The sequence below is a fragment of the Mustelus asterias genome, chromosome 3 (assembly GCF_964213995.1).
Source record: "Mustelus asterias chromosome 3, sMusAst1.hap1.1, whole genome shotgun sequence".
NCBI classification, from domain to species: Eukaryota; Metazoa; Chordata; class Chondrichthyes; order Carcharhiniformes; family Triakidae; genus Mustelus; species Mustelus asterias.
In genome coordinates this window covers 144,337,381-144,349,951 of record NC_135803.1, presented here as the reverse complement: position 1 = coordinate 144,349,951, position 12,571 = coordinate 144,337,381, and the positions used below count along the sequence as shown (strand labels likewise).

At 42.3% G+C, this 12,571-nt stretch overlaps 1 protein-coding gene across 1 annotated transcript in view; it reads right to left on the bottom strand.

Moving 5' to 3' along the window:
- LOC144491680 (copine-9-like) overlaps nt 1-12,571 on the bottom strand; it is a 380,635-nt gene that overhangs the window by 68,029 nt on the left and 300,035 nt on the right. The window contains exon 10 of the mRNA XM_078209852.1: nt 11,619-11,660. Coding sequence (XP_078065978.1) covers nt 11,619-11,660 — 42 coding nt within the window. The remainder of the gene's footprint in view (nt 1-11,618; nt 11,661-12,571) is intronic.

Genomic DNA, 12,571 nt, shown 5'->3' with positions numbered 1-12,571 from the left:
GGTTTTATTTATGTTTTAATTTAAACTCATGTGTCTGTAATAAGTCTTAGGAGACAGAAGTCCCTTCACCAAAATCCCTTTATTCACAATCCAACAGCAGTACACAGAGTGCTACCAGTCAGCAGTCGACCTTCAGGAGTCCTAGAGGAACTGACACTCCTGATTAAATACAAGGAAAAGACTGCCTGATTGGCCCATCAATTGACTCCTTAATCGGTGAGTTCATATTCCAATAGGCCAACCTCAATGGCCTGATTGAAGTCATTACAGTGTCATTGGTATTTTCTTTTCCCAAACCTCAGGCAGGCTCCTGGAACTTTGCAAACCCTCATCTTCATTCAGCTACTTTGAGCTTTATGAGTAGATAAGGTCGTTCTGAAGAAGAGTCATATTCACTCGAAATGTTACCTCTGTTTCTCCCTCTATATATTGTTACAAGTCAGGTTGGATGCTTCAAGGTGTTCAATGAAGTTTGCCTGACCTGTAACGTTTTACGTTGAATTTGGCGAGGGTGAGCATGAGAGGTTTCACTTCAGGTATGATTCAACTGACCCATGAGGAGCTTTTATCAAAAACAAAGTTTAATTAAGAATTAATAATGTTGACATGTATAGTAAGACAATTAGCAAGAACTTTTAACAACTACAATCAAGAAACACAACAACCACAATAATGTATAACTCTTAAGGAAATATCTCTAATGTGTTCCAACCAAAGCCAACATCTAATACACAAAACTCTCCAAATAAATACAATACAGCATAGGATAATGCCCACTTGTTACAGGAATCCAGCCTCCAGGGCTGAATGCTGAAACTCTCTTGTGAAGAAACTCAGGAGATATTGTAGTCGAATCTGTTTCCTAAAACATAGCTTCTTTAAGGCAGAACCAAACAAAGAGGAAAAAACGGAGAGAAAGAGATTGCTTCTTTGCTTGCTGCTAAACTGCTTCCAAATACATTGCCCAAAAACAAAGCTGAAAGCCCCAAAGGAAAAAAAACCTAACTGCCACAAATGAAACTGAAAACCCTACCACCTGACTACCAAGTTAGCTCAATCCCCCCGCTGAAGCTGTAAGCTGCATGATTTTTAAAAAAACTTTCTTAAAGGTAAATTCACATGACAATATGCTGTCAGACCTGCCTGAGTATATTCACAGTAAGAAGTTTAACAACACCAGGTTAAAGTCCAACAGGTTTATTTGGTAGCAAAAGCCACACTTGTTTATTTGGTAGCAAAAGTGTGGCTTTTGCTACCAAATAAACCTGTTGGACTTTAACCTGGTGTTGTTAAACTTCTTACTGTGTTTACCCCAGTCCAACGCCGGCATCTCCACATCATGAGTATATTCAGGCAGCACTTTTTGTTTTATTTCAATCAAACAATTATGTAAATAACATATGAATCTAAGACTCAGGTGGTTAGTTGCTGCCAACTGGCTTCAATTGAGGAACAATAAAGAATGAAAATGATTGAATCGGGAGGTAAAAGGAAAATGTCAACATGGACACTTAGGAAGGAAGAGAGTTGAATGTTCAAAACTCACACAAATTTGCTGGGGGAGGAAATAAAATGCTCACCAGACACTGAGGACCAATTGGGGTGGTGGAAGGGAGTGGGAAATATGATCGCTGCCAATTAATAGTCTCTTAAGCTCTTTAAACAGCTCATTAAGGGGCCTGTCAGATTGTGATTGGAATTGTTTAATGTTTTTCCACTGAGTCAAAACAGTCTTGTGAGCGATTGTGCACAGCTGTCGGGTTCATCGCAGGTCCTTGATAAATTAATTTGCATTAGTTTTCAAATTAATGTCTGGGTCCAATGAGCACCAACATGAGCATTGCTCCTACCAGTCTCATCCATGGACACCCTCTGCCATGCTCCAACTCGAAAGGCTGCCTGCCCTAATTGGATAGGCAAGCAGCTCCAAAATGGCCATTGCCTACCTTTGCCACTGGTGCCAGTCAGGCAGCTTCCACCTCCTGGAGGTGCTTGGATTTTGTGATCAGCTGACCTCAAAGAAAAGGTGCAACAAAGATCTCTGTGTCATTGACTTCCCCTTTCCCAAAGTCAGTTTGAAACTGGTGGCGAGCCAAGAGATCTCCAGGCATCCAGCAACAGTGATGCTATCCAGCAGAGTAAGCAGTCAATCACACTGAAGTATCCTCACAGACAGCAATCCAGGAAGTAAAATAAACAGATTTTTTTCATTTTTAATTAAAACTTTATAGAGTGCTAAATAAATGACTGGGACATACGCATAGGATTAAGCCGAAGTTGAGATACCATAAACAGACTTTTAAAAATACTATTTGAAAAATGTGAATGTTTTTACCATAATGGAGAAAAATTGCTTTCCACTAATATAAAATTAGATTTTCAGAGCCCGTCAGTCTGTTCAGCAGTAATTAAGAATCTAGTATACCGTTAAAAACCTAGTTATGTCTCATTCAGCAAGATATAACTTTTTCAAGATTTTTTAATGTAGAGACTAATAGTGTAAAAGGACAAATTTCCATTAGTTCAGTGATTTCCAATTGTGGCACGGTGGCGCAGTGGTTAGCACTGCTGCCTCACAGCGCCAGGGACCTGCGTTCGATTCCCGACTTGGGCCACTGTCTGTGTGGAGTTTGCACGTGCTCCCTGTATCTGCGTGGGTTTCCTCCAGGTGCTCTGGTTTCCCCCCACGTCTGGTTAGGTGCACTGGCCATGCTAAATTCTCCCTCAGTGTACCCGAACAGGCGCTGGAGTGTGGCGACTAGGGGATTTTCACAGTAACTTCATTGCAGTGTTAATGTAAGCCTACTTGTGACTAATAAATAAACTTTAACTTTTTTAATTGACTGCAGTCTGACGTTGGGGCAGGGAGGGGATGTAGAATTTTAACAGTGTGCCCTCTAAAGAAATGAAAACCCCTGACAACAACTTCTGGGTGTCTGCGGTTAACAACATCTTTGTGAATTCCGAAAGTCCCTGTCAGTCTCAGAGGAGGAGTGCTAATGAACCCTGAAGATGTTGCCACCGCTTCTAGCCTAAGACCTGGGACAATATATTTCAACTAGCAGGGGAGTCCAAAACTAGAATTCATAATTTTAAGATAGTCGCTAATAAATCCAACAGAGGACATAGGAGAACCTCCTTTCCCTTTCAAGAGTGGTGAGGATGTGGAACACTTTACCATAAGGAGTAGCTGAGAAGGTTGGTGCATTAAAGAATAATCTAAATAAAAACATGATTGAGGAAGGGATTGAAGGATATGCTTATAGGGTTAAATGAAAGAGGGTCATGAGATACATAAACATTGACAAAGTCCAGTTGGATTGAGTGGACTGCTTTGCTTTGATTTGATTTATTATTGTCACATGTATTGGTATACAGTGAAAAGTATTGTTTCTTGCTCACGATACAGACAAAGTATATCATACATAGAGAAGGAAAAGAGATGGTGCAGAATTTAGTGTTACAGTCATAGCTAGGGTGTAGAGAAAGATCAACTTAATGTGAGGTAGGTCCATTCAAAAGTCTGACAGCAGCAGGGAAGAAGCTGTTTTTGAGTCGGTTGGTACGTGACCTCAGACTTTTGTATCTTTTTTCCTATGGAAGAAGGTGGAAGAGAGAATGTCTGGGGTGCGTGGGGTCCTTAATTATGCTGGCTGCTTTTCTAAGGCAGCGAGAAGTGTAGACAGACTCAATGGATGGGAGGCTGGTTTGCGAGATGGACTCGGCTTTGTTCACGACCCTTTGTAGTTTCTTGCGGTCTTGGACAGAGCAGGAGCCATACCAAGCTGTGATACAACTAGAAAGAATGCTTTCTATGGCGCATCTGTAAATGTTGGTGAGAGTCGTAGTGGGCATGCCAAATTTCCTTAGCCTCCTGAGAAAGTCGAAGTGTTGGTGGGCTTTCTTAACTATAGTGTCGGTGTGGAGGGACCAGGATAGGTTGTTGGTGATCTGGACATTTAGAAACTTGAAGCTCTCGACCACTTCCACTTCATCCCTGTTGATGTAGACTGAGGCATGTCCTCCACTACACTTCCTGAGGTTGATGATGATCTTTTTCATTTTACTGACATTGAGGGAGAGATTATTGTCATTGCACCAGTTCACCAGATTCTCTATCTCTTTCCGTATTCCATCTCATCACTGTTTGAGATCCAACCCACTATGGTGGTGCCATCAGCAAACTTGAAAATCGAGTTGGAGGAGAATTCGGCCACACAGTCAGAGGTGTATAAGGAGTTTGAGTTATAAGGAGAGGCTGGATAGACTGGAACTTTTTTTCTCTGGAGCATAGGAGGCTGAGGGGTGATCTTATAAAGGTCTATAAAATAATGATGGGCACAGATTAGCTAGATAGTCGATATATTTTCCCAAAGGTAGGGGAGTCTAAAATTAGAGGGCATAGGTTTAAGGTGAGAGGGGAGAGATACAAAAGTGTCCAGAGGGGCAATTCTTTCACATAGAGGGTGGTGAGTGTCTGGAACAAGCTGCCAGAGGTAGTAGTAGAGGCGGGTACAATTTTGTCTTTTAAAAAACATTTAGATAGTTACATGGATAAGATGAGTATAGAGGGATATGGGCCAAATGCGGGCAATTGGGATTAGCTTAGGGGTTTAAAAACAAAAGGGTGGCATGGACAAGTTGGGCTGAAGGGCCTATTTCCATGCTGTAAACCTCTATGACTCTATGAATATAGTAAGGGGCTGAAGTCACAGCTTGTGGGGCACCGGTGTTGAGGATGATCTTGGAGGAGGTGTTGTTGCCTATCCTTATGGATATACTGTACCACTGACTTCTATACCTTCAATACTGTACTACTGATGTAAGGATATTGAAAGTTAAGGACCTACAGTGAGTAGATGGAGTTAAGATACAGATTAGCACTGATCTCACTGAATGGCAGAACCAGTTTGAGAGGCTGAATGGTCTACTCCTGTTTCTAAGTTCCGAGATAGCTGGCTGTGGAACAGGAAATATATGGCCTGACTTTCAACTTTCTTCTGGTGTCGGGGACTGGGCAGTGCGGCATAGAGGGGTTAGCACTGGAATCTCCCCTCCCAAGTGCTGTTCTACCTTTTGAAAACACAGGTATTATGGACTGCTGTTGATTGATAGGATCATTGCTACTTCCTAGATAATAACTAGTGAAAACAAGGTAGCCTTTGGACTGGTACAAGGAGCTCTTGTGCAACATCTTATACCTGAAGGAAGCCCATCACCTGGTCAAAGCGCTACGCCTGTTCAGCTGCTGTGTCTTGCAAACACTGCAGGTATTATTTACTGAATAATGCCGAATGCCTGAGGTGGTTACAGAACTCGGGTTGCTCAGGTGAATCTGTGAGCATGAAAAGGCCATGCTGTGGTCACCTTCACTTTGCTTGGCAGAGATGTGCTAGCTCCAGATGTCTTCAGGTCACTGAGCAGCAGACGGTGCCGCTGCCTCGTGAAGTGGAGGCAGTGGAGAGAGGTCTTCTCCCACACGTCTGGGTCAGCTGAAAAGCGTCTCAAAACCGCAAGTCCCAGGGCTGCGGCTGAGGCAGAAGGAAATGCTCAGCTGTCTTTCTGTGTTTGCGTTTGCTGGCTGTGAAATGCCCACGGCGACCAATTTGCATTAAATGCCACGAACAATCCAGGATGGAGAAGCAAAGCAGTGGCCGCAAAAATACAGGGGGAAAAAAAAGGCAACATCAGTAAAGTGTCCAGCATAAAATAACTAACAGCTGGGGCAAAATGTAGTAAATCTATCCCAAAAATCCTCCAAAAAAAAGGACAGATTTTTACACTATTAGCCGAGGCTCCAGTTAGCATGCAGTTAGGATTTCCGGCGAGAAACTGTACTTATACAATTATTCCATTTAAACATGTCCTCATTTTAATAAAGTAAAACTGCCATTGGCGGGGGGGGGGGGGGGGGGGGGGCGCGGAGAGCATATTGGGTATATTGAGAAGCGGGCACTTCTCACCCCTCGAGGGCTGTGCCAACTGCCTTGGAACATCTACCCTTGAACGTCAAAAGGAAATAGAAAGGAAGTAACAGCCGTCTGCCTCTGCAACCCCTGTGATCTCTGAAATATTCATGATGACTTCTTTTCTAAATTAGGTTCAAATGTAATTATGCAACAAAGAGCTACCATATCACACTGTGCGAGGGGATGGGATTTCTGATCTCTGATGGGGCTGCAGTTCTATTTATAGCAGTTCCAGTTCAATGTCAAATACTTGCCGACACAGTTTCAGAAAAGGTTTTTTTTAAGGGATAACACCAATGTGGCCTACAGCAGGGTGGTCCGAAAGAAATGCGATTCGCATAAAATACGGGATATTATCACGTCGTGAGTTCTGTCATTAGTGTGTGCAACTCGTAATTTTGAAATAAGTAGAAAGGCATCAGTACTGCATTGTCAACAATTGCTGGTACTTAACCAGCAAGGAATCCAATCAGGTTTGACTAAGCAATGACGTTGTCATGGTAAAGCTTTCTGCGAGGCATTGGCATGTTCAAATATAGAGGTGACGTAATTACAATAACATACTGTTTTAATCTGTATAAATTGAAAAAGATATGTATAAGAGGTATTTGTTCTCACTGCTACAGAGCAACACTTCCCCGTTGACCTGGCATTCCTGCTGAGATTTCAGGCCAGCCTGAAAACTCTCTCATGTGGCAACATTGTCATTTCTAGTGCAATCCATGGAGATGCTGGTAAGTCAGACTTTGGGGAGCTATAAGAGTTGATAGTCAGTATCCTCATATAAGGAAAAGAGGTCAATGGATGTATGAAGTGGGAAACTGTCCTAAATCCCGAGAATGATGGTATTTCTTTTATTCAATCGTGGGATATGGGTGTCGCTGACTGGCCAGGTATCTTCAGCTCATCCCTCGTTGCCCTTGAAAAGATGGTGGTGAACTGCCTTCTTGAATCGCTGCAGTCCATGTCCTGTGGATTGACCCACAATGCCGTGAGGGAGGGAATTCCAGGATTTTGACCCAGTGACTGCGAAGGAACAGCGATATATTTCCAAGTCAGGATGCTGAGTGGCTTGGAGAGGAACTTGCAGGCGGTGGTGTTCCCATACATCTGCTGCCCTTGTCCTCTAGATGGAAGTGATCGTGAGTTTGGAAGGTGCTGTCTAAGGATCTTTGGTGAATTGCTGCAGTGCATCTTGTAGATAGTACACACTGCTGCTACTGAGCGTCGGTGGTGGACAGAGTGGATGTTTGTGGCCAATTAAGGTGCTAATTAAGCGGGCTGCTTTGTCTTGGATAGTGTCAAGCTTCTTGAGTGTTGTTGGAGCTGTTGATGGAACACTCTCCATCCAGGCAAGTGGGGAGTGTTCCATCACACTCCTGACTTGTGCTTGTAGATGGTGGACAGGCTTTGTGGAGTCAGAAGGTGCAATCTGCATTGATTTATAAAGGGATAGTGATCTCAGTAAATCTGTGTTGCAAGTTTCATGTACCACTGCATCAAAAATGATCAAACAGTTATGTAAATACTTAACGCTAGCAACTATAATATTTCTGCAGGCTTTTGGAGCAAAGTAAAAGACGGATGAGTTAATTAGGGATGATAATGTGGGATAGGACATAAACTGCTACAGATTATATGCTTGAGTTGGGACGGACTGTGTGGGCAACATTGCTGTCACTTGGGAAGGATGTGAAGTTGAGCATGAGCTGTTATTTGCTGGATGTACAATGAAAAGGCCAGGTAGATGCCAGAGACAAAATACTGCAAGGTAGAACATTAGTCAGAATTCAGGAACAACAAATAATAGGGATGAAGTGGAAACAGTTTTGGGATGACACAGAATAAGATGGACTGAGAGCTGTATTTAGAGACCATATAGATGGGACAGGAGCTAGTGGTTGGGGAAGAGACTATCAGGGCAAATAGTCACATTTTATTTCGTAAATCACAATGCACAATGACTGCAACAGGAAGGCCTAAGGCCCAAACGAGATATGTTTTTTGTTCATTCATGGGACATGGGCGTCGCTGGCTGGCCAGCATTTGTTGCGTTTGTTCAGAGGGCAGTTGAGAATCAACCACATTGCTGTGGCTCTGGAGTCACATGTAGGCCAGACCAGGTAAGGATGGCAGATTTTCTTCCCTAAAGGACATTAGTAAACCAGATGGGTTTTTCCGACAATCGACAATGGTTTCATGGCCATCAGTGGATTCTTAATTCCAGATTTAAAAAAAATTTAATTCAAATTCCACCATCTGCCATGGCGGTATTCAAACCTGGGTCCCCAGAATATTAGCTGAGTTTCTGCATTAATAACCTAGTGATAATACCATTAGGCTATCGCCTCCCCAATCATCTCAAAGATAATTAGGGGTGGATAATGAATGCTGGCCTAGTTAGTGACGCCCACATCCCATGAAGGAATTTTAAAAGTCATCAGAATGCTCCAAACTAAGTCAGTCAAACTGGAGGCACCAATCAGGCAACTCGGGGAGCTCTCCCTTCTTTTGGAACCTTACCAATTCACTTCATGTCCAGGTCTATATGCTGCTCCTTCGAGAGGGGAGAGTGAGAGGGTGGGCAGCCTCGTGGAGCAGCTTTGTGGAGCCAGTGCTGCTCCTACTCCTTCTAACTCCACAAGAAAATACAACGCTGGCAGTTTTTGGGTGTTTATTGAGCAGCCTGGTTGGCTGCTCAAGATCCAAAAGACGCTTGTCGGAGTTTGCAAGCACTGACCAGGGAGAAAACAAATTTAGCCACCTTGGTTGAAAGTGGACAGAGGAGCCTCATTTCTATGTTGATGTGAGGCCTGCATTCATTTATTACAGATCCCTGGGCTAGCCATTAAAACCAATTTGCAGTGGCTTGAATGCTCTCGGGACAGCGTACAGCCTGTGCGCTGCTAAACTGATAATCACTGTGCTTATTTTAGGACCACTGAAAGGGCTCCACATTGTTGAATGTAGTCCCAAGTGTCTGCTCCAAGGCAAACACCCCAATATGGTAGCTTTGAAGCAACATTTCTGGAACATGTTGTCCCTTGGTGTATTAGAAACCATCCCTGTTCAAATAAATCTTCAAAACCATAGAACACCCTTTCAAGTTGCGAAAAAAATTGGAATTAAGAACATTTTTCATGACTTCCAATAATTAAAGCACATTAATCTTTGAACAGCGAGAAACCAGAGGAGCGAATGAATACATTATTACATGACCCACTTATTACATGTGGTTATTTGTTTCATTTTTGGATAGCTTTCAAACACATTTCACATAGTTTAACACAACAGGGAACTTGGGATACAGGAAACAGGCTAGGGGCTCAATGATTCCTTTGAATTTCTATCACTGTAACACAGCACAGATCCTCCCCAATGATTCACTCAACAAACACAACCATAATAGAACGGATATCAAAACTGAGAAAGCTCGCGGGCAAAAACAAAAATTCACATTCTATATTGTTACATTTACATATTCTTACCAGGAATTGGGAAAAGTGTGAAGTTTACTGGTACAATTGAAAATCATAAAAGGTAGCACCTCAAATTCTGTCACCATTTTGTAAGCCTGCCTGTCAGTGCCATCTTTCCCTTTGCTGTTTAGGATACATTTCACAAATCAGTGGGCCAGTGCAGAGTAATTATTCGAGTAATCAGACAGTTTTGTAAGGAGTACCAGCCTCCTGAACCAAATTTCCAATGTGCACTCTTTGCACACCGTAGTTCCATTCAAAAAGGTGAGGCCCAAAAAATCATTACCTACAGTACATAGAGGAACCTGTGTCAGTTCTTCGAAAGAGCTATCTAATTGATCCCACTCTCTCTTTTGCATAGAAACAGGCCTTCGAGCCTGCTCCATCATTCACTTTGATCATGGCTGATCATCAAATTCAATATCCTGATCCCCCCCATATCCCCTAATTCCTTTAGCCCCAAGAACTATATCTAATTTCTTCTTGAAATCAGACAACGTTTTGGCCTCAACTACATTCTGTGGTAGTGAATTCCACACATTCACCACCCTCTGGGTGAAGAAATTTCTCCTCATCTCAGTTCTAAAAGATTTACCCCTTATCCTCAAACTATGACCCCGAGTTCTGGATTCCCTTCCCAGTCTAATCCTGTTAGAATTTTATAATTTTCTAAGAGATCCCCACTCATTCTTCCAAACTCCAGTGAATATAACCCCATAATCTGGCAATTCTTTTTTGCTTCCAAGCAGAGAAAAAAATTATTTTTAAAAGTCGCTCTTAAATAAGCTTCCACCAATCTTTCAGGCAGATCATAACAACCCACTGTATTTAAAAAATACACATCCCTCCCCTCGTTCTTTTGCAAATCATTTTAACTCTGTGTCCTCTGGTTATTGACCTTCCTGCCAATGGAAACCATGGGCGAAATTTTCCCACCTCACCTGCTAGGAATTACGCTGAGCTGGACATAGACCATGCAAAAGATCCATTGACCTCGGGCGGGAGTTTTTGGCTTTGGGGCAAGCGCGGCTGGAAAATCCCGCCCCCCTTTCTCCAAATGCAGTTAGTCACAACCTCATGATCTGAAACAGCTCTGATGAAGTGTCATCTAACCTTCCCTGTTCCAAGGAGAACAATCCAAGCTTCTCTCCATATTACTGAAGTCCGTCATTGTGGTTATCATTCTAGGTAAATCTACTCTTTGGTTCAAACTCTTATAAGCCCAATTCCATGTGTGAGGTTTTGGTTCACGGTGCTGAGGTTTTGCCAGTCCTGTAATGGCTGATTGGACAAAGCTTCCAGTGACAGCTTAATTTTTAGATTCTACCTGACATCTGGTGTAACACATCCCTGCCTGATTCCTTACTGCTTGATGTCACTCTACTACCACCAGGCCAAGGGTGCAGAAGAGGAAACTCGTGCCTTATTAAACAAATTCATTTTATTCCTTGCAATTCTCAGCAATTTTTATCAGTGTATTGACAAACAAACGCTGCGGTTTCCTCCATTTTCCCACGAAAACCATAAATCAATGTTCTTACCTATCACCTTTCACAGTCAACTGGTACCATGGCAACTATCAACTAGTAACAATCAGTTCATTAGGCACTAAGTGAGGTAATTACTGCAACTGCAAATGCTCCAGCTATGCCTAAACCTAAAATGGAAAATTAAAGAGTCTGCAGCCAGTGTTCACATCCAAAGGCTAGTTTTCCTATTTTCAGTATTCTCTCTAGAGCTAGGTATAATAGCATAGATTAATGGAACAATTGTCTTCCTTTATTTGTTGATTCTATCCTTGTGGAGTGGTGGGACTTGTATTATCCATTGCTACCATCATGCCGACATCCTGAGCCATTGATGGGAGCAATCCTGTGTGGATACCAAATGTAAACCAGGGAGGGATTCACCCCTTGAGTTGCTCAGTTTCCAATGTCTGGTTCCAGTTCGATATTGATAACCCTCATTGTGTCAGTCACCTTCCTGCTCTCTGAAGACAAGGTTCTGAAGACAATTCACATGGATGGGAAAATGGTCTAACATATGGGCATGGGCAGGACAGGGAGTTCAGTAAAATGACCAGGAAATTAATCTTCAAGTAGAAACAGGTAGATGGATGTAACTCTGACTGCTGTCCCCAGATCTGATTGGGTTAAAGGTTCAATCTTACCTGCCATCCCGATCCCAGTCATAGACATCCACCTTCACTGTTCTAAAGAGGAAAGAACAAAAAAGAGGTGATGTCAGTCGGTCCAATTGTCTCCCACATATGTGTCTTATAAACAAGGTATTTAGTTTTCTTTTGTGTATTTAAATAATACATTGCCTGAAGCAAAACCAAAGAGGGCAAGGGTTTGCAGCAGAGGTAATGTTAGGCTAACAGCTCTCACCTTTAATTACATGGAAATCAGACTGCCACCTCTGCCAAATGCACATGTGAAATTAAACATCAAAATCAGGAAGCTACTGGCTTGAGATGCTCTGCACTTCCAAGTGCGACATGGTGATGGTATCTCACCATCTGACTTACCTTCAAATGCATTGAACCGTGTGAGGTTGTTGTACTAGATCTCAGAGATAGGAACTAAACTCACCAGAAGAAGTTAGCGCTTGTTCATTTAAGTGTAACCATCCCTTTAATGGCACGATAAGTCTTTGATTCGTGGAACACAACTTCCTTAGCACTGAAAATTAACTTTTACAATTGTGGAGTCTCATTCCATCAGATTTATGATTATTATTTGAGATTTAAAAAACAAAAATGCAAATTTCTGAATTTTTGTTTCTTTCTGGTCCTCTTATCTTGCTCAATATTTTTTTACTTCTCTTCATTTTGCATTCTGTAAGTAATTTGACACTGAAGCAATATTCTACCCAACACTTCGTAGTTCAAACTCTGCACTACTCATTAATGATTCTTCAATCTGATTGCTTATGGAATCACAGTTTCTTACCCTGTTCACACAGGACTCAAATGCATTGCAGAGAACATTGTACCTTTTGGCAGACAGGAATCTCCAGGCTAAAGGCTGGAAAGGTTATGGGCAAGTTCCCTGAAAATGCTATCTTTGCTCAGCACAGCCCTACCAGAGGAAATAATTTCCCCTATCGACCCTATCAAAT